This window comes from Lathyrus oleraceus, chromosome 3 (assembly GCF_024323335.1).
Source record: "Lathyrus oleraceus cultivar Zhongwan6 chromosome 3, CAAS_Psat_ZW6_1.0, whole genome shotgun sequence".
NCBI classification, from domain to species: Eukaryota; Viridiplantae; Streptophyta; class Magnoliopsida; order Fabales; family Fabaceae; genus Lathyrus; species Lathyrus oleraceus.
In genome coordinates this window covers 510,799,648-510,822,880 of record NC_066581.1, presented here as the reverse complement: position 1 = coordinate 510,822,880, position 23,233 = coordinate 510,799,648, and the positions used below count along the sequence as shown (strand labels likewise).

General features: G+C 32.6%; 2 protein-coding genes across 2 annotated transcripts; both read right to left on the bottom strand.

The window, feature by feature from the left end:
- Positions 1 to 2,034: 2,034 nt before the first annotated feature.
- LOC127129946 (V-type proton ATPase subunit G1) lies at positions 2,035 to 5,543 on the bottom strand. The gene is made up of 5 exons (XM_051059044.1): positions 5,484 to 5,543; positions 5,310 to 5,402; positions 5,083 to 5,183; positions 4,827 to 4,984; positions 2,035 to 2,322 (listed from the first exon to the last, which is right to left on the bottom strand). Exons 2-4 carry the CDS (start codon positions 5,395 to 5,397, stop codon positions 4,841 to 4,843), a joined length of 333 nt encoding a protein of 110 aa, XP_050915001.1. The 5' UTR covers positions 5,398 to 5,402; positions 5,484 to 5,543; the 3' UTR covers positions 2,035 to 2,322; positions 4,827 to 4,840.
- Positions 5,544 to 10,975: 5,432 nt separating this feature from the next.
- Positions 10,976 to 17,862, bottom strand: LOC127128494 (uncharacterized). The gene is made up of 12 exons (XM_051057846.1): positions 17,638 to 17,862; positions 15,652 to 15,736; positions 15,295 to 15,346; positions 15,188 to 15,208; positions 15,053 to 15,106; positions 13,836 to 13,886; positions 13,552 to 13,614; positions 12,716 to 12,781; positions 12,528 to 12,566; positions 12,017 to 12,139; positions 11,798 to 11,890; positions 10,976 to 11,282 (listed from the first exon to the last, which is right to left on the bottom strand). Exons 1-12 carry the CDS (start codon positions 17,729 to 17,731, stop codon positions 11,085 to 11,087), a joined length of 939 nt encoding a protein of 312 aa, XP_050913803.1. The 5' UTR covers positions 17,732 to 17,862; the 3' UTR covers positions 10,976 to 11,084.
- Between the last annotated feature and the right edge of the window lie 5,371 nt (positions 17,863 to 23,233).

Here is a 23,233-nt window from a genome sequence, read left to right as displayed (position 1 = left end):
GGAGATTCAGATTCTAGTCCAGATTCTGATGATGATTCAGATTCTGGTGGTAGTCTAGATTCTGGGAACATTCTAGATTCTGAAAGTGGTCATGCTTCTGAAGTCGGTACTTCTGGAGTTCCAATATCTGATATTTTTCCAGAATAAGAAGGTTCTAAACAAGTTCAGAGGCCACAAAGAATCAAAAACATTCCGAGAAGGTTTGTAGAGTTTGACATGATGCAAGATACTGAAGTAGATTCTGAAGGGGAAGTTATTCAGTGTTCCATGTTAGTAGACTCTAGATCTGTGAGTACGGAAGAAGCTCTAAAGAAAAGAGTATGGCTGAAGACCATGAAAGAAGAACTTGATACCATAGAGAGAAACAAGACTTGGAAGCTGATAGAACTTCCAAAGAACAAGAAAGCCATCAGCATGAGATGGATTTATAAGGTGAAGCTAAAGCCAGATGGATAAATTGGCAAACACAAAGCAAAGTTAGTTGCGAGAGGTTTTCCGCAGAAACCTGGGTTATATTACTTTGAAGTTTTTGTGCCTGTAGCAAGACATGAAACAATCAGGTTGGTGATTGCGATAAATGCTAAAAGGAATTGGCCTCTGATGCATTTAGACGTGAAATCTGCATTTCTGAATGGTCCTTTAGAAGAAGGGGTTTATGTGTCACAACCTCCTGAATTTGAGAAAAAGAATCAGGAAGGGATGGTGTACAGATTACACAAAGCTTTGTATGGACTGAAGCAAGTCCTAGAGCTTGGAATCTAAAAATTGATTCATTTTTTAGGAAGCCGGGATTTCAGAAATGTGAGATGGAGTATGGTGTCTATGTTCAACATACTTCTGAAAGGAAACATGATTATGGTGTGTCTATATGTTGATGACATATTGCTAATAGGAAGTTGTGAATATCAGGTAGCTAAGTTCAAGAAGGAGCTGATGAATGAGTTTGAGATGATTGATCTAGGAAACCTGGTTTATTTTCTAGGGATGAAGATTATGTACTTTGACAAAGGCATAATTTTACATCAGTTGAAATATGAACTTGAGCTTCTGAAGAAATTTGAGCTGCTGAATGGTAAAGTTGTTGTCACACCCGCTGATACAAATTAGAAATTGGATTTTGATTCTGATGGTGATGATGTAGATGCGACAACGTTCAAGCAACCGGTAGGGTCTCTGAGGTATTTGTGTAATACCATATCTGATATTTGCTATGCAGTTGGAATGATAAGTAGGTTAATGAGTAAACCAAAGTGGTCTTATTACCAAGCCACTGTCAGAATTCTGAGGTATATAAAGGGAACTATGAAGTATGGAATTTCATTCCCTTCTAGTGCTGAAACTGACTCAGAACTTCCGAGTTACTCAGATTCTGATTGGTGTGGAGACGAAGTTAACAGAAGAAGTACTCCTTGATACTTGTTTAAGTTTCTGGGAAGCATAATATATTGCAGGTGTTGTGGCTGCATGTCAAGCTGTGTTGCTTCTTAATTTACTGCAGGATCTAAAGATCAAAGTAAACAAGCCTCTGAAGCTGATGATTAATAACAAGTCTGCAATCAATCTTGACAAGAACCTAGTGCTGCATGGGAAAATCAAGCATATTGAGACTAAGTATCACTTTCTGAGAAATCAGGTTCAAGATAGAGTGCTAGAAGTTGTGCACTATAGCAACCAAAAGTAGCTGGCAGATGTTCTGACGAAGGCAATCAAGACTGATCAATTTCTCTGTTTGATGGATGAAATTAATGTTGTTAGCTTTGGTTAAGCTGAATATGAACTAAGGGACGATATTATAATTAATTCATATTTTTAGAAATTTGTAGACAAAGTTTGTTAGAGGGTATTTTAGTATTTCTCCTAAAGTCTTACTTGTATTTAAGCAAGTGAGTGATGTGAACATATTATAACTTTATTCCTTTTGCAGTGTGCAATCATTTCTCTCTTCTCTCTCTTGTTTGTTTTAATTATCTTTATCACCTTATACACTAATAAAAGTTAGGGTTACACTAAAAAGTGTTCTAAGAACATTGTTAGCATTCTTATTAAAATTATTCTGTAGATATTAAGTAAATAAATAGTATTTCTCAAAATATTATTCATTACATAAAAACTAAAAATATTACTACCGAGTAATATATAACATATGAGAGAATCCATTTGCTTTTGTTTTCCATGTGACAAGTGATAGTTGATGGATGCAAGAATTTGTAGCTAAATCTTTATGCAATTGAAACCAAAAGTGAAATATCAAACAATCTTGAGATGAATCTTCTTAGTTTTATTGTAGGTGATGACTTCTTATGTTGGTGCCTTCATCAATTTCTGAAACATAAGAAAACATAAAATATACAACTAAACATAGTAATAAAAAAAATACTAATTTAAAAAATTTCATCCTAAATTGTGTTACACTATATATCCACTAATTAAAATTAAAACGGTCAAACATAACAATAAAAAAACCTATCCATCCAGGCAATTGATATTTTACAAAAATTCTAAAAATTTATGTATACCAATATTATATCTCTTAAAATTATAAATGTAATTTGGATAATTAATTTATTTTTATATTATTTATATTTTTTTGACGGTCGGGTATCACCTATAATAGAAAAGATAGTGGAAAATAAATTTAAGTGATTTTGATATGTAGAGAAAATATCTGTAAATTCTATAGTGAGAAGAGTAGGTCAGATGATCTTGGTCTTTTTACTGGTTTTGGGTTGGTAATTTCGGGTTGGTTGCATCTCACCTCCAGTATGTTGATGACACCCTTCTTGTGGCTGAGCCGATCCTGAATAATTTGTGGTGTATTAAGGCTATTCTTAGAGAGTTTGAGAGGGCATAATATCTTTGTATAAACTTCTTTAAAAGTAGCCTTATTGGGGTGAATGTCGATCCGAAGTTTCTCTCTTTAGCTGATGATTTTATCCATTGTGAGATAACATCTCTTCCTTTCAAATATATTGGGTTGTCTGTAGGGGAAAACCCTCACCTTCAGGCTATTTGGGATCCTTTGGTAGCCTTGGTGGAAAAGAAACTTAATTCTTGGAAGCATAGATATGTTAGTATTGGGGGTAGAGTAGTCCTTCCTAACTTCGTGCTTAATGTTATTCCTATATTCTTCTTGTGTTTTATGAAAATGACAACAGTGGTTTGGAAGAAGATTGTGAGTATCCAAATGAGGTTTCTATGGTATGGGGTGAAGAGTGCTTCAAAAATTTCATGGGTGAAGCAGGAAGATGTGTGTAAGCCCAAAAGTGGAGGTGGGATTGGTGTTAGGGACCTCCGTATGGTTAATCTTGCTCTCTTGGAAAAATGGAGATGAAGGCTTCTTATAGGGGGTTCAAGGATCTAGAGGGACATCCTAACTGCTAGATATGACAAGGTTTCCTTCTTCTCTCCTAGTGGTGTTGGGACCAGAGGTTATGGGTCCTTGTCGCCCTGGTGGAAATATCTTTCTCATTTCGGGCATAGAAAAAAGAGACTGTCTGATTGATTTTCCGAATGTATATCTAGGAGAGTGGGGTCGGGTCTTCTTACTTCCTTTTGGGAAGATCCTTGGTTGGAGACCATCTCACCCAAGCTTCACTTTCTTGGATTGTTCTCTGTTTCACTCCAACGAGCGTCAAAGGTGGGAGAGATGGGAAGGCTTATCAATGGGATACCTACCTGGATCTTCGATGGAGGATACCTTTCTTCATTAGAGAACTTCCCACTCTTGAGGTGTTTCATGCTTTGCTTAGAGAGGCTAATTTTTCCATGGATAGAGATAAGTGGTTATGAAAGGATTCTAGAAATAACCCGTTCTTTATGGCATCTACGTTTCACGCTCAGTGGAAGAGATTTTCTTCTTCTATGTCACCACTGACGTACCAGGAACATATCATTTCCCTTATTTGGAGTAATTGGGCTCCGTCTAAGGCTTTGATTACTCTCTTTGTTTTTATTTTTGTTTAATTTATATGGATATGTATTCTATGGATTTTAGTTTAGTCTCTCTCTTCAAATTGTTCTCTTATTCTATGAATTTTAATCTAATCTTTTTAGATTGTTCTCTCGCATTTTTTATTTTTTAAAATTTATTAATTAATTAAATAAAGCTTAAAGCAGGAAGTATTTTATTTTTCAATATTCTTTAATATTTATATAATAAATGACTTAGTTGATTATTTTATCCAAATTAAAAAAAAATAATATATGAAAGAAAAAATAATATTTTTATTAAAATATCTCTTATCAAATATTATAGAATTAAAAAAATTGGGACTTAGATACTCTGCAGTGACTGAATGGTCCTGCTCCATCTCAACCACTCATTTTGATCAAATATAAAAAATAATTAATATTAATTAATGCAAATATGATTAAGATTGAAGCAACATGAAAAACATGAGAGATGAGCCACAGAGAATCTATATCCAAAAAATTGTATTAAAAATTTAAAATGTTCATTTAGTTTGAGGCATTTTTATTTCATAAATAAATCACTTACTCCGTCTAAGAGAGAATAATCTGAAATTTAAATAACAACTTAGTTATATAAATTAGATCAACTTTAAAATTTTGAGTATAGAGTCCAAGCCTCTAACCTTACATGATAGTTAAAGTTAGGGTTACACTAAAAAGTGTTCTAAGAACATTGTTAGCATTCTTACTAAAATTATTTCGTAGATATTAAGTAAATAAATAATATTTCTCAAAACATTATTCATTACATAAAATCTAAAAGTATTACTAGTGAGTAATATCTAAAACTATTATAATTTCGTTTATGGATTAATATTAAATAATTTGAAAGAGATAAGAATTAGCATACTAACCTTATAGGCAATGATTACATTTTAATATTTGTAACATACTTGAGTAGCATGTCCACAACTTCATTTGAAACCTTTGAACCTGATTTCTTTAAGCTTCTAATCTTAACATCTGTCTCTTGATCAAGCCTTTTCACATTTGTTCCTGAACTCCCAGTTGTCTAAGAAAAAATATTGTAACTTATTATTTAAATATTATAAAATTAATTTTTAAAATAATACAATTTGGGTAACATATAATTTAAATGTTTGTGCATACCTCTGAAATTGACTTTTGATATTCTTCTTCCATGTGAGTTCTATATTCAGCTGCCTCTTTCTCAGCCTCTTCTTTTGCTTGCTTCAACCTTTGAGTCCTCACTAAAATCAAGTAAAACATTGTTTATAATCGGATTTTTTAATTAAATCAGCTCAGTTAATAATCGTAGATAAATATTCGATTTCAGATATACGAATCTAACATGAATAAAAAACATTGAATCTTACAATTTCTTGCAGTGTTAACAATGTGTTGAGCTTCTTGTTCAGCAGTTAGAAGCATTTGAATGCCACCTTGACCTTTGAAGGGATCCATGATAACTATAGATCAAACAAAATCAACAATCATAGAAATTAGAAAAAATCAAAATAGTTTGAAGAAACATAGCATCAATTTCTTACCAAAAGAAAGAAAAGTATTACAAAATAAGGTGTTGGAGAAATGAACAACTTTGTTATCAAATATTAATTTTCCGAAAGTAATGCAAATGTAGTTTTGTTACATACCAAGTCAAACTGCGCAATTTGTGTGATGGGATTGGAAAGTTATTTATGGAAAAAATATTTGATTTATTATTGTAAAAAAATCAAAGAAAAATAAATGATTTAATAATTGATGTTATAGTTTTAGAAAAATTCTTAATTTTTCATAGGGAAATTTTGAAGGAGAAGATAACACTATGAATTTTGAACGAAGCTATTGGATTGGCTAATTTTTACACAGACCTCATGTAATTTTCTGAAAGACAGATATGTTTTTTTTTTCTCTTTTCTATTCAATAATTTTTTCCACATTCTTACTAAATAACTCTTTTTCCGAAAAACATCTCCCTAATTTGAAAGAGTATTTTTTTTGTTAATTTTTTAATTTTTAATTTTTTTTCTCAATGTACTCTAATTTTTAAAATATATATTAAAATACTTTTTTTTTTCATTCTTCATTTTTCGGACCGGCCGAAGACTTAAAAGATAAGAGACTCAATGAGTCAAATCCAAAAGACACCTTTACGAAGTAATTAACGACAAGGTATAACCGTATCAAATGATCAGACATCCAATATGTTCCGTCCAAGGATCACCCGTCTTTAAATTTGATCAGACGGTTCTCCACATCTGACATCAGAGGATACAAGGCAGTTCTAACTGCCCCCATATATAAAGATTGTCACACTGAGACCCATGATTCTCTCATTCATACGCTTAAACTACTTTCTCACTCATTCATTAATTTGGGAGTTGGAGTGCTAACCTTGCAGGTCCATCCCTGCTCTGTCTTACCAGAAGACCATTCCATCATATCAAAACTCTTTTTCACTCAATCTCCACCTATTTATGGTTTATATACAGAACATTGGCGTCGTCTGTGAGAACCGCCTCCTGACTCTCACGTATCTCCACGATTGTATCTTTCTGATTCTAAAGTCACGTATTGGCTACAACAATCTTTCTAGAAAACCGATGATGATCTTTGATCCAATTGTCAAAATCACCACAAGTTCATCAGGCTCGAAACCATCCTCCTACCTCGTAGTCTCTCTGATTCATGTTGGATCATCTAGTAGAGAGAAAGTAAATAAAAACATACGACACAAGGCTCTTCAAGATAGTTGGTGGCGAAGAGGAGGCACTAAGAAAAATATATTCTAGGGTCCTAAGACAACAAAAAGGTGGATGTGATTCCCAATGTGATGCTTCTATTGGTCGTAATTGGCACAATACCTACCACGTCGTCACATGGATTCTTATTGATGACAAAAGTTCTTGCGACGTCATGTACACATGCATATCTATGAGATTGGGGATACGCGATAGAGACCTCACATCATATGAAGGTAGAAGTTCAACGATTCTGCCACTCGCCCATGCAGTGTCATAAAGTTAGTGGTTTCTTTCGGTGAAGGGATAAACATGAGGATCGTCTATGCGTGTTTCTTAATGATCCCTTGCGAAAACGTCTACAACTGCATATTTGAAATGTATTTCCTCGCGACGCTAGACGTAACGACTTCTACTATCCACCTGAAGATGAAGTACCACAACAACTTTAGCGAATCAGTTTTCGTTCCAGCAGATTTACATTAAGCCCCCTGAATCCACGAAACGATACTAATGAATCATTTATCGACCATTATCACTCCCAAGAAGAAAGTGAATAAGACACATATGTTTGTTGCCAAAACGGTTCACCTCGACATATGTGAATATGATGTCATACCGGGTGAAAAGCTTAATTCGCCATTAGAGCCCAAAGCGTAAACCATAAGACCGTTCCCAAATGGAAGCTTCGATGTGATACTACTTGATGAGAATCCAGAAAGATCCATCAGTATATGAGCTGATTTGTAGGTCTCCGTGAAGAAAACACTCATCGAAGGCCTCAGAGCCAATGTTGATCTTTTTTCAGTCTCTTCATACGAGATCCCCGACATAGACCTAAGTGTATCCTGTCACATATTGAATATTGGGTTGGGTCCTAGAACCTTATGTTGAACGACAAAGATATTTATTTCATGATGTCACTATTATTATGTCTGTTAAGGGCATAAATATCTTTATTTTGGACCGTTGTGATTCTGTGGATAGTTATTTTCCATTGGGTCATCATTAGGGGTGGAAAACGAGCATACCCTCCTCGCAAAAGCTTGCAAAAAATGGGGTGGGACGGGACAAACATATTTGAGGATGCGGGTCTAAAACTTTGCTCTGCCCTGCATAAAAGTGCGGGTGGGGTGGGACGAGCCCACTTGCATTGAACCTTTTATGCCTAAAAATTAAAAAATTGTATGTAAAAGCCCAAAAAAAACGGGATGAGACGGAACCGACACATTAGAGGGTGCGAGCTAAAACCTCGACCCGCCCCGCAAAAAAGTGCGGAAAAACGGAGTCTGATGGGTCGTGCCCTTTTTGCCACCCCTTATCCTCAACTAAGGTCAAGATGAAATATGACCTTTATTTGTCAAGCTATTTCTAGATGTTTGACCAAGTACAAATATGTGGATAATTTATATTAACAAAATATAAATAAAATGTCACAATAGTGACTAATAAATATAAACACAAAAATACTTAAAATAATATCTAGTAGTTTGTAAAGTGAATACATTTATAGATATCTTAGAAAATTGGGTGTTACACTAGCTTATAGGTCATGGATTACTGTATTCAGTTACATCCAATGATATGAATACATCCAATGATATTAGAAAGTTTCACATATTTTCATATTTTCAGCTTCATTGCGAAACCCCATACAATCAGCTCATAAAGAGATTCTCAAGATGAGACATGTTAGGGTTAACCATACTATTTATGTGTTGCATAAATATGTTCATACCATCACTTTAGTTGAGGGTGCCAACGATAAGAGAGACAGAAGGTGTTCTATAATATAGGAAGTATATGAGGAGTAGAAATATCTGACATACTCAGTAAATAGAATATCCCATGTTAATTGTTTACCGTTTATGAAACATTTGAATTTAATTTTGTAATAACTACTATTATTTATGAGTTAGATGTTATAAGATGATTATATTTTATGAAGTTGCATTACCTCTACCTCTACCTCCTTACTTGATTGCGCACCTTAGGATTGAGTTCTAAATTCATTTATTTTACGCATGCATAATTCAAACTGTTTGATTATAGTCTGATCAATATGCTTTTAGTCAATTTATTAAAATTTTAAATCAAGAATCACATTTAAAAATGGTTTAAGTCATGACAAAGTTGGAATCTCAAAAATACTTCACATTTTATAAAGGTTGATATTGTGGAAGTGCGATTCGAATTACACACTTTGACGATTCGAATAAGTATTACTGGATGTTCATGAATTGTTTTTATGCTATCATGATTCGAATCACAACATCCATCACTCAAATCATAGAGGTTTGATTCGAATCACATATTGTCTGATTCGAATCAGACATATAGTGCATACTTTTGAATTTGGATATGTAAATGTAAGTCAAATAACATGACTCGAATCACATGACTCGAATCAGAATGAGCATGACTCAAATCACATAGTTAATTTTTCTTGTTTCTTGGATCTTGTTTTTTGGATCTTGATTCAAATCATTTAATCTCTTGATTCGTCTCATACTCGTTGTTTATGACTCAAATCAAATAGCATTTTTCTCTCAATTTTATGTTAAATCTCCAACACATATAAAAAATATTTTTCTCAAAATACATTCCCCTTTTAATTTTAGAAATGTAAATCTTGTAGTATTTGTTAAGCTCGCTATGAGCTCAAACTCTTATGTTAAAATATGTAAAAATTAAATGATAATAAAATCTTATTTATGTGAATATTTCTTATGCTCTTTAATGCTATATGTTTGATTCAAGACCTAATCAATTTAGAATTGAATAAAAGTTTGTGAGTTTTTGTAATATTTTAAAAAAAAATCTTAAAAATTAATATGGTTAACTAATTAGTAGACACAAATCATTCTAATCTTAAAAGTTTGTGAGATTTCTTAATGCAATATATATATATATATATATATATATATATATATATATATATATATATATATATATATATATATATATATATATATATATATATATATATATATATATATATATATATATATATATATATATATTGTTATGCACTGTCAGTGTAAAAAGTTTTACACTGTCAATGTATCACAATCATCCGTCTGTATTATTTTTTAAGTGGTTAAAATAAAAGTCAAACATTTTAAATAAATCACTGATTGTGATTAACTGACAGTGTAAAAAATCTTTTCACTGTCAGTATATATCAATTAATATATATATATATATATATATATATATATATATATATATATATATATATATATATATATATATATATATATATATATATATATTAGACATCAAACAAAAATACTAAAATGTTCTCCAATTTTCAGAGATGCATCTCCGGACGTATTCAATATACACTCAATGTAGACCATTCTGAGTGTCGTCCTATAAATTGAACTTTTTTTATTTCAGAAATACATCTTTCAAATATTTATAATTGATCAACTCAAGATAGACGGTGCATTTGATGCATCACTCAGAATAATTTATACTGAGTATGCATTGGATGCTCTGGAGACACTTCTCCAAAAGTTGAAAGACATTATAGAATTATCGCGGTGGTTCCTAAAAAATATATAATACATTAAAATTTTTTCCTAATAATTAACCTAATATGTAATTGTAATGAATCATTGTATATTCTTACATTATTCACGGACACCACAAAATTTAATTTTGATCACATATATCATATCACCACACTTCATTACAAATATTTAATGAATAGTTAAATGAACTATATTCCACATGTTTTTGCTAAACTTTAATATTGATTTTTCATATCAAAAGTCGACTTTCATCATAAAAAGTTGACTTTTATCATATCAAAAAATCTTAATCTTTATTTAATTTGTGTTATATAATTAATATCAATGTTGTTATTTGTTTTTTTTAATCGTGAATTAACTTTTCATTTTATTTATTTAATAAAATTTATCTAAAACAATTATTAGAAAAAATATACTTTTCTCATCACTAGCTATTTTTCAAAAATCAGTTGACAACACTTGTTTTGGTTTTGGACGTTTAGAAAAATATTGGCGGGAGATATGTAATTTGACAGAAACCTAGAAATATAAAAAAAAATACATTTGTAAAAAAGTGAGCAAATAAATGTTTAAAATCATAAAGGGGGTATTATCTGTATTAATTATTTAATGTAAAAATTCAAAAAAAAAAATACTCATTTGCCATTGTAAGGAAAAAAGATATATGCATAATTGATTCCAAACTATTGAGATTAAAGTTTATCTTTTTTTTAAGATAAATGCAACAAGGGTAGTATTTTTAGGAAATAAACTAAGAAATTAAGCAAATTCAAAGAAGTGTATTCTAAATTAGAATATAACAATCAATTATCAACAATAATTATCAATGTCAGTGCAAGAAATATTCCTTTTCAGACCGAATGGCTTTTCAAGATTGGAATGATTCTTGCATTTGATCCTTCAAATATGGCACTACATAACTATTGTCCTTCAAATATGGGACTATATAAGTTTTCATGTCCTTGCGAGAGATATCCAGGTGATCTCCTGACACGTTCAAGAATTTGACTTTCCCAGCTTCATCTAATTCCCTTAAGCCAATCCAATCTTCAGTATACAACTTTGTCTGCACAAAACAAATGCGAAAACCAGACTCATGAAGACAGTTGGAGAGAGAATTACACACAACACAAGACTAATTCTATTGTAAACTACTTTGATAGATGTCACATTCCGAATTTAGTGTCTGCCGTAGATTGATATTCGAAGACATTCGAAATTTCAATGAGAACATATGTCACATTCCAAGAAGTAGAAGTCCATTCTCTTCCTCTTTTCCTTGTGTTTGAGACTTGATCGGAGTTGGTTTGACAAAAACAAAAAGAAAACGAATATGCGCGCCTCAAAGCTCAACTCATGTTGTTTTTTGTATTTGTTGAACCAACACCGATCAAGTTACCATCTCAGTGTAAAGACAAGGAGAACCGAGAGCTTCTACTTCCAAGGGGCTTCGTCAATTGTCCTTAGAGATTCAAATGATTTTTAAGGATTGGTCCACAGTAGAATCCGTCTCAAAACAGATGAGAAGTTAGGTAAACAACAATTCAAAAACAAACTAAAGGTATGAAATGTTTATATTACCTGCTGTGGTGGTAAAACAGAATGTAATGCCCCATCTGGATAAAAACCAAACCATGCAGTTTCTTTCGGTATAAGAATGGTATCATGGTCGAACTAGTTTTTGTGCAAGCAAATAGAGAAAGAGAGATTAGCCGTAATGACAAATATTTGTAAATAGGAAACTTTAAAAGTAACAAGAGAGATCAGAAGACATTACGATACATAGTTCTTTTAACGCACCATAATAAGGACCAAGTTTTCTAAGCTAGAAAATCGATGGCGGTAAGTGGAATTCCTCTTATTGATGATTTCATTGTTAAGCTTTGGAAGGAACTTACACCCCTTAAGGTAGCCAGCAATATCCTGCAGAAAAAAGAAACAGATTATTTTCTCCTTTCATCTAGTAGGGAAATTTGATTGGACATAATGTCATTGATCAAAGATAGTATATACTAATGTGTCAGACGCCAGTATTAGTCTAATAAAATGGAATTACTGAATGTGCCACATGTGTTCCACGTTGGTGTTCGACACCATACCAACACACGTCGAACACTTGGAAATTTTCAATTTGATGTGTGGGGCTACATGTAATCCAAGTTGAACAGGCTAACAGAAACTTATACTGACTGATACTTCAGTAAAATGAATGCAATTGATAATCGACTGAGATGTTTGAAGATTAAAAGAAATGTCCGACAAAAATATAATCCAAAAGAGAGGTGCTTGAGAAAAGCATGATCATACTCACTATTGGCATTTTAACATAGCCACTGGGAGCCAGAGAATTCTGCATCAACACATTGGATAAAGTCAGGGAATTATGCCATATATGTTTTACGAATGGATTTCAGAAGAGAAATATCTTCAAAATGAAAGTACAAACTACATAATTATCACATGAATCAAATAAAAAGAATAAAAGGGCAAAGTTGAAACCTGGACTAGGTTGCTGTAGACCCCAAATTTTATTACACTGTCAATAAGAGTGCATACATTCTCAGACTGAAAAAAAAGGGAAAAAAAAATATTAATCATTAAAATTTAACAATATTTAACAGCTTCGTTATTAATATTTAAATGTTTTTACTCAATCAAGAGATATGGCAAGTTAAACTTTAAGGATCAAGATTCAAGTCTTCACGGCCTGCCATATGCCTAAAATAAATTACAAAGAAAATAAGATAAATTTTGAAACTGAGTGTTATTCCTATCATTAATCAAGAAGGAAGAAAATTTTCAGTCTAACTAAAGAAAGGAAGCAAGGTGTGTGGATGGAATAGATTACAATAAACCAATACGCAACCATTTTGGAAAGAATAAACAAGAAAAAAAGCAGGCAAACTATGAGAAACTCATTTCAAAAGTTTGGTTTTAGTGCTGTTAATGGCACATTGCAGAAAAGAGTGGACTGTTTAAATTCCGCTATAGCTGTTATATGAAACACTTTGTTATACTAAATTGAATATCATGGAAAAATTGCGGTTTGTTCGAATTTCACTACGCTATAACGCTGCTATTTGACAATTAATTGGTTCACCCAATTATTTTGGGGGCGGGGGGTTTGAAGTGTACAATACAGGGCAGGTGGCAAGAGCCCCACAACTTACTGATTCAAAGAATGTATTATTTCATTCGTTTCTGCACTTTAACATAGAAAGTCATCATGTAGCGGATCAAATTCACCTTTACTGCTCTTAACCTTAGAAAAAGAAAAATAGAGAATATAGAAGAATGACAGACTTTCTGAATACACTAACTGAACGATCACATACCCCACATAATGGAATTGAAGCAGTGCCAGCATGTGGACCACCCAGGGAGATAAAATTCTTAACCTGAATTATATACAAAGAATAAAAGTGAAACACACTACGTACCAAGAGCTAAGAAAACTTAAGGAAATAGTTTTAGAGGAAGGAAAAACAATATCCAGATTAATAACATCATACTACTATGATGTGAATCATATGTTACAAAGGGTAAAATGGCTGTCCTTTTTTTATATTATTATACTAGACACCTAATTCTAATTTATAGTAAACAAGTTAGTTCTTACCGGAGGTCCGCCATCACAAAATTCAATAAGCCCTCTACCAATCACGTTGCCCTGATAACCAAAAAAACTAATATGCTGTTAAAATAGGGTTTTTTTTAATTGAAATGCATAAATAGTCAAACACTAAGCTGACTATGTAGAGATTTAGTTTAGTAATAAGAAAACAAAACTAATACAACAACAAACAAGCCTTATCGCACTAAGTGGGGGAGAAAAAAAACTAATATGATGCTAATAGAAAATGCATTTATCTATCCCAAAAAACTAATTAAAAACTAATATGAGAGAGGACATGATCTATCCCATCAATAAGTAAATCTTTTATTGAAATGCATGTATAGCCAAACTCTAAGATGAGATTAGTACAGTAATACTAATAAGCATGTGTAGTAGGAGATTAAATGTAGGCAATGTGGCCTCATTTACCAACCTGCAGCATCCGGGTCAAACAGTGAGTGTGGGAATCACGAGAGGGATTTAACTTTAAATGAGAGGACATCGAAGAAAAAAGGGGTAAGAAATAAGTTACTGATGCATTGATGGAATAAATCAAGGGCTCTCTCAAATGCCTCAAACCAAATCATTTTCCTTTTAACCACACACAAACTGATATCACACCTTTTTTAGCTGCATAAGAGAAACAATACTGTATTCCCTTTACTTGAGCAAAAAAATGCCAGAGTAATACTATACTTGAACACGAATAAGCCGGAAAAGAACTGCCATAATTTTCTGGTCTGATTGTATCTATAACCCAATAGGGTGAATCAGTCGGGTCAGAGGTACGGGTCACTAGTTGGCAATCTATTCAAAAGAGACCAGTCTAGGTTTAACTTTGCCCATCTATTTGCAACAAGATTTTATTTTTCATTTTCTTTTACACCTCTACCATTTATTTCAATTAGTACTTATAGTATTTATTTTAAAAAACAAATACACATAGGAACCTGCAAGGCATATTATATATAGAAACATAAGTATATCATATCTATATAGATCTGTGCATTTAGTTTGTAAATATTACATTATTGCAGGTTTTGAATGTTCTCCATACAAGCAAAATCGATGAAATTTGGCATCATAAAGATTAATCTTTACAAAATTCTCAGACAACTTTACTTGATCTAAAAACATCAAAGAACAAATCAACACAGTCTCTCAACATTAATTGCAAAAAAAACAAAAAAAAAAGTTACAGTTGCATAGAACAGATTTACCTGAGAAAGTCCAACAATGTTGTAACCTTGATTTAGATCTCTCATTTTCTTAACCTATTGATAGGAACAAACACTTATTTAAAAACAAATTACGATTAATTACTGGGACAGAAAATTACCAAACAACTTCACCACCTTCTCACAGGCAATAGCCGTCTGCAAGGATAGAAAGTAAATAAATGGTTACTAAATTGTCAAACACCAAATTTCAATATAATCGAAGCATTTCATTCAAGAGTCACCTGTTTTATTAGGGGCTTGGTCCAAGAAGTCCACATTCCATTTCCAATTTCTCTATAGATAGAACAAGTACAAATAACTAAATAAGGAATTGTTACATCCCTAATGTAAATTTACAGGGTTAAAAGAAATTCATATTTATTACTAAGGTTATGAAAGGACAGAAAGTGATAACATATGCATAAAAATCCTCTATTTAATTTATTTTCAGCCATAATTTGAAAGATTTTGCACAACTGCCTCTACCTAAACTATTTGGTCCTTGGAATATAGTCATATACTATAGGATAAGGGCATACGACCAAACGTAAAATAACACTAAAATGAGAATAATAAATATAACTTTAATAATAGCATACAAGCAATATCCTTGAGAACCAGACCAATCACTTAAAAGCTTCACAAAGTTTGTCACTCCTCCATTCTTGCATTGATCTCCAATACCTGATCAAAAGTTCAAACACCAAATCATCAACTTATGTTTATGGCTGAATATCCAATAATTTTGCAAAGATCTAGTATTCTTGCTAAAACATGCATTCAATCTGAGTATCATTCAGCATTCATTTTGCAATATTTTTTTCATAACCCATGTTAGGTTCAACTCCTGTCAAGATCCCCGAGTTTTAATAATTGTTATTATGATTTTCCTGGAATAATGCTACTTTTCTTTCAACTATAGCGTTTTCTATTTTAACTAAGATTTCCTTTAAACGAAAAGACTTCATTTAGTTATGTTGTTTCCTATTATACTAAGGTTTTGGAATAAATATTCAAGAAGTTGTATCACTATTCTCCAATGAGAAATTATAAGAACAATATTTTCTGTTGAAGTTAAGAAACCCGTCAAATTGGTCTCTCCTATCTTTCTTTTCAAATTCATAATGCTCTATGAAGAACCATAGGATTATCCTAAGATATCAAGAGCCACAAGGTTGGACGCTGACTACAAAGGAAGTCCAAGAGATAATGATTATAGACAAGGCTTCCAACAATCAACTTAAAGTTATAATAGAAGCAAAGCTCCACAAGATGATGGAGTTGCTAAAGTTATTAATATCTCAAACTGTTTTGATCATGTAAACTCAAAAAGTAAGGGAGTGACTGGAGCTCTAACTGAAGAAGGGAAACCATAGGACAAGCACACAATAACTATTATGTCTCTTCTGCTAAGTATATATCATGAACTTCCATCAAAAACCGGATGCTTGGGAAGAATCAATTGCAATCCTCCACATGCCAACTAGGTTTAAAAAAAGTTCAGCGACCAACATTTGGGTCACGACATCAACATTTTTGATGTCTCCAAGACTGTGATTGAGGACACATCAACACTGCAACCCTCCTCATTATCAGGGATTGCAATTCAACTGTGATCAGGATTTAAGATCTCGAGTCAACCCACCTCAAAACTTATCACCAACAACAAATGAGCAAGAAAAAAAAAAACTAAACTAAATTTCCAAAGAATATAGACGAACTTAAATTACTAGTAACCCAAACTGTTCTTTTAACTATGCTCTCTTCTGTTATGTATACAGTAACTTGAATTTCCTCACTGTATAGGTAGGGACCCTAATGACATGGATCACTACTTTTTCATTTCCACCATACACCAAAAGCTTCTAAAGTTGAACAGTTATTAATCTTAACGAGGATTCAATATAAGAGATATGATACGATTTGTGTGAACTTTGAAAGTTTCATTGATTCCTACTTGGAATGAATCAATTGCAAGTCGCATAACTCAGCTCAACCTACTTTTTTGAACAAAAAAAGTCTCATAACCACAATTTAACCGTGATTCTCCTCTATGAAGCACATATACCGGAAACACGACATCTACAGACAAGTCGACACGAGTAATAATTTGGAAAAATGAATGAATTAAACGTAATCACAAGTGTCAGTTTCAGACAAGGACACTGACACTCATTTTTTCCAGATCTCGGTGCTACCGAGTTTCTCCTTATTATCAAGGATTGTGATGCAACCATTACAGTAATTCAAAACCTAGGTCAAATGAATCCATATTCAGAACTAAACTAAGCTAAAACTCAACTTAAAGTTAAACAAAAGCAGCTATAGCTTATCCATCATATAAAATTGAAACCACAAACATATCAGAAAAGATTGCAACATAAACAATAAATAAACTATGCATGATGAAAAATTACACGGAAGTTATTATAATTAAATTAAAGAAAAAGCTCATAGTTGAAGACAATTTACCAAACGAAATTCAGTAAGTGATTAAAAAACACAATTCGAAGCAGAATCTGAGCATATATGAAAAATTGAAGAGAACGATGAAGAAGAAAGAAGAAGAAGAAGAAGATACGAACCATGCAAGACGATGAATGGAAGAGATTGCGTAAGAGCGACGGATCCAAGAAAGAAGAGCACAACAACCACTACTCCTTCACCTTGGTTGCGCATTTTCAAACGAAACCAAGTGAGTGAGCGATGAATCAAATCACGGAACAGAAACTATATTTAAATTCTACAATTCTATTTTTTTTTTTCATTTCTAATTTTTATGTGTTTGGTGAGAATAATAAAATTTCAATTATTGTTATTTTTGTTTGTGATTTTTATGAATTTTGAAGTTTTGAGATAAAAGTGATTTTGTTTTGACATGTTGGGCCAGTTTGTTTTGGCTTTTTTTTAAAATGATTTTTATAGTGTTATATATTTTAGTGTAAAAAAAATTTACAAAGAAACTTTTCATAAAAGTTTCAAATGAAAATTTTGTTTGAATAGTTATTCTTAAAATGTTATTTTAGATACTTTATCATTTTATCGAAACTTTTTTTGGATATCAAAATTTAAAAAAATCACTTAATTTTGAAGTTATTTCAAATAGCTTTTTCTAAAAATCATTTTTGAGATACAATTTTTTTAAAAAATTGTGATTTTGACTATGTTTTGATCTTCAATAATGTATATTTATGTTATACAATGAACAATTCAATCTTTTAATATATAAAAAATAAATTTAAAAAAATTTATAATATTTTAAAAAACATTTTTGTAAAATCCATTTTCAAAAATACAAAGAAAAAATCCATTTTTTAAAGTTAAAACAAACTGGCCCGTTATCTTTTTATATTTAATTTTAATAAATTATTTTAGATTTAATATCTTGTCTCTTATATTAAATGAGTTTAAGAGATATGCTTTTTATACTATGATTCAATTAGAAACAAAGAAATTGCCAAATAATTAAAATATTTTTAAAATTGAAATATGATTTAGTAGAATTTAAATTGTTGATGGGTTCTTAGTATAAAAAAAATTATACCGACAGTATATATCTTTTTTTCTGATATTAAATTCAGATTTTTTTTCCTTTAACTTTAAAAAAATTATATTAATCCTTTAATTTTTCAAAACTTATTTTATTAATTTTTTATATGAATTTTGTTTTGTATTAATTCAAGTTTAGTTAGTTAGTTACGAGTACTTGTGTATATATATACTAACTACTTATGTAATTTTGTAATCTCTCTTTAATAACAATCTTCTCTTCTCATTCAATATTCTTTATTCTCTCTTTTTCTCTTCCACTCAAAGACTCTCTCTATATTTCTCTCAATTAACTTCCCAGACGTAAGATGTGACAATACCAACATATGGTATCACGAGATCGGTTCTGATCCAGATCGAATAGTGATTGTAGCTGGTTGGAATAGGGGGCAACAACTTCCCTTCAAATCTTCCAGTTCTTGATGGCAAGAATTGCGGAAAATGGTGCATTCAGATACGAGTCATCTTCAATGTTTAAGATGCGTCTGAGTATGTAGCAGAGGGGCTTCAACCGGTTGTAGAAAATGCGACAGATGCTCAGAAGGCAACGTACAAGGAAGCCAAGAAGGTGCTTGATAAAATAGTTTGATAAAATAGTTTCATTCATCAATTCATTGAAACGAAAGAATCATGGAATATGTTGAAAAATACTATGGTGGAGATGCCAAGGTCAAGAAGGTGCGTCTCTAATGTTTGAGAAAGCAGTATGAGATGCTGCATATGAAAGAGGGCGATTTGATATCAGATTTATTCACAAGAGTTCAAGATTTAACCAACCAGATGAAAAGTTTTGGAGAGACTTTGACATACCAAATGAAGGTTGAAAAGGTACTTCGAAGTATCACTCCTCAATATGATATAATAGTAGTAACAATTGGGGAAACCAAAGATCTGGAAACGATGAAGATAGAGAATCTGCAAGGATCTCTGGAAGCCAGAGAACTGAGACTGAATCAAAGAGAGACAGATAAAGATTCTGAATAGGCCCTGATTGCTCATTCAAGAAAGGAAGATTCTGATGACATGAAGAGAAGGTGGAAGTAGAGAAAAGAAAAACACCAGAGAGAAGCCACTCCAGATAATAAAGAGAAGAGGAAGTTTGAAGAAAGATCTAAATCCTCTAAAGGAGAAGGATGATCTATCAAATTTCAGAACAAGAAAAAGTTTCAAGACAAAAGAAAGATTCAATGCTTCAATTGTGAGAAGTATGGTCATTTGGCTTTAGATTGCTGGTTTGGAAAGGGAAAGAAAAAGAATGGTGTAGAGGAAATTAATATGGAGCAAGATGATTCAGATTCAGACCCTGTCATGCTGATAATAACTACCTCTAAACGGGCTCTAGCCTCTGATGTGTGGTACTTGGACTCTGGTTGTTCTAACCACATGACTGAACACAATGGGTGGTTGACTGACTTTAACTGAAACAAGAAGACAAGTGTGAAGCTTGCAGATAGAAAAATCTTAATGGAAGAAGGCATGGGTAAGATTTTCATACAAAGAAAGGAAGTCAAAACATCATTAATGGAAGACGTGTCATTTGTCCCTAGTATGCAAAGTAATTTGCTGAGTATGGATCAGATGGTAGAGAAAAGATTCTCAGTAATCATGGAAGAAGACTCACTAAAGTTATATGACAAGAAGAAGAGAATGGTTCTGAAATCAACTCTGACCATAAACAGAATCTGGAAGGCTAGCTTGAAGGCCTAAAAATTAGAATGTCTCTACTCATCAATTCCTGGTGAAGAAAGTTGGCTTTGGCACAAAAGGTATGGGCATATGAATTTTAGAAGTCTATGCAAGCTAAACACTATGAACTTAGTAGAAGGATTTCCTAAGATAGTGACACTTGATAAGGCATGTGACATGTGAATGCTTGGGAAGCAAAGTAGGTTATCTTTTGTGAAGCAGTTGTTAATGAGAACCAAACATGTATTGAATGTAGTTTCATCTGACATTTGTGCTCCTTTTGAAACTATTTCTTGTTAAGGAAGCAAGTAATTTATCTCATGTATAGATGAATTCAGTAGAATGTTGTGGATGTACCTGATAAAGACCAAAGGAGAAGCTTTAAACATGTTCAAAAGGTTTAAGACTATGGCTAAAAAATACAGTGGAAGACTGATTAAGATACTCAGGACATATGGAGGAAGGGAATACAATTCTCATGAATTCAAGCAATTATGTCATGAAAGTGGCATCTTACATGAAGTAACTCCACCTTACACACCTTAACATAATGGTATGGCTGAAAGAAGGAATAAAAGCTTAGTTGAAATGGCTAGAAGCATGTTAAAACAAAAGTCATTGCCTCATAAATTCTAGGGTGAAGTAGTGTCTACTACTGCTTATGTTCTAAATGGATGTCCTACCAAGAATTTAAAGAATTAGGTGCCATGAGAATGTTGGTCTAGAAGCAAGCCTTGCATCACTCATATAAAAGTATTTGGATCATTATGCTATAGACATGTGCCAAATGAAAGAAGAACCAAACTTGAAGATAAAAGTGAACCTATGATCTTAGTTGGTTATCATCCAACTGGAGCATATAGATTATATAATCCAATTACTGAGAAATTGGTGGTTAGTAGAGATGTAATCATCAGAGAAGCAGAATCCTAGTATTTGAACCAAGGTGGAGAAAGAACAAGATCAATTCCAATGCAGACTCAAATGAAGTTTGATTCTGATGAAGCAAATCCAGTCTTGACTGAGACTCCAGTTGATGCAATGTAGTCTACTCAAAGGGAAAGACTAACCAGAAATAGACAGACATCTGCAAGGCTAAATGATTATGAAATTGTGTCTGAAACTACAGTGGATGAGGAAGGAGAAATAATACACTTGACAATGTTAGCAGGTGCAAAACCACTTAATTATCAGGATGCAGTGCAAGACAAAGTGTGGAAAGATGTAATGAAGAAGGAACTCAATTCAATTGAAAAATGTGGTACATGGAAACTGACTCAACTACCGGAAAGAAATAAATTGATGTGAAGTGGATTTTCAAGGTAAAGATGAGTCCATAAGGAATAATATTGAAGCACAAAGCAAGACTTGTGGCAATGGGTTTCCTTTAAAGACAAGGTATGGATTACTCTGAGGTATTTGCACCAGTAACAAGACATGAGACTATAAGACTTGTAGTGACATTAGCTTGCAGTAGAAGGTGGACATTGTCACACATGGATGTAAAATTTGCATTCCTAAATGGTCCTCTTGATGAAGAGGTATATGTGTCTCAACCTCTAGACTTTGAAGTAAAGGGAAAATAGAATATGGTGTATAGACTATAAAAGGCTTTATATGTTTTGAAGCAGACACCAAGAGTCTGGAACAAGAGAATTGATGTTTTCTGCATCAGTCGTGGCTTTAAAAGATGTTCAGTTGAGTATGGTGTGTATGTAAAATACAAGCAAGGTGAAATACTATTGTCGATATGTTTATATATGGATGACCTCTTGATAACTGGAGAATCTCACCTGGAAATTGAAGACCTTAAGAGTACAATGAAGTCAAAGATTGAAATGTTAGATCTGGGTAACTTGTTCTACTTCCTTGGTATGGAGTTTCTATACAAATAAGGTGGAATGATCTTGCATCAAACATAGTATGCTAGTGACTTGCTGAAAAGATTCAACATGTTGAACTACAATGTTGTTGTGACTCCTATTGAATCAGGTCAGAAGTTGGAAGAAGATAATGATGAAGAAATGGTATATGCCACCACGTACAAGAAAATGATTGGATCATTAAGGTACATATGCAATTATCGACCAGATATCAACTTTGTTGTAGGAGTATTTAGCAGATTCATGCATTATCCAAGGAAGTTTCATCTGATGGTTGGGAAAAGAGTACTAAGATACATCAAGGCAACCTTGAGGCATGGTGTATTCTTCTCATATGGAAGAAAGAAAAGCAAAGAAGAGGTGATATGATTTTCTGATTTAGACTGGTGTGATGACAAACTGGACAGGAGGGGTACCACAGGTTATGTCTTCAAGTTTCAAGGAGCACAAATCTCTTGGATATCCAAGAAGTAGCCTGTTGTGGCTCTGTCTAGTTGTGAGGCATAATATATTGCTAGTTGTTTAACTGCTTATCAAGCTTCTTGGATTGAAGTTGTATTGACTGAACTTTATGTGAACATTCAAGTACCAATCAAGCTCTTTGTTGACAACAAATCTGCAATAAATTTAGCAAAAAATCTTGTCTCTCATGGAAGATCCAAGCATATTGAAACAATATTTCATTACATAAGGGAACAAGTGAACAAAGGAAGGTTGACAATGAGATATTGTCCTACCAAGGATCAGATTGCGGATATCTTAAATAAGGTTGTAAAAGGAGAACAATTTTCTAAGCTGGAGATAGACATGGGAATGGTGGCATTTGATTCAGAGGTTAGAATGACTTCTGGATCACTAGCCTCTGAAGCTTTTGATGGCTTTTGAATCATCAGCCTCTGAAGGTGTCTGAGGCTAGAACATCCTAGCCTCTAAAATGGAAGCTTTCCCTTTGAAGCTTTGATATCTTCTTAATCATCAGCCTCTGAAGGAGTCAGAGGTGGGAACTACTGCTGAATCACTGGAGTCTGAAGCAACTTTTGAAGATTGGCTGAAGTCTGAAGAC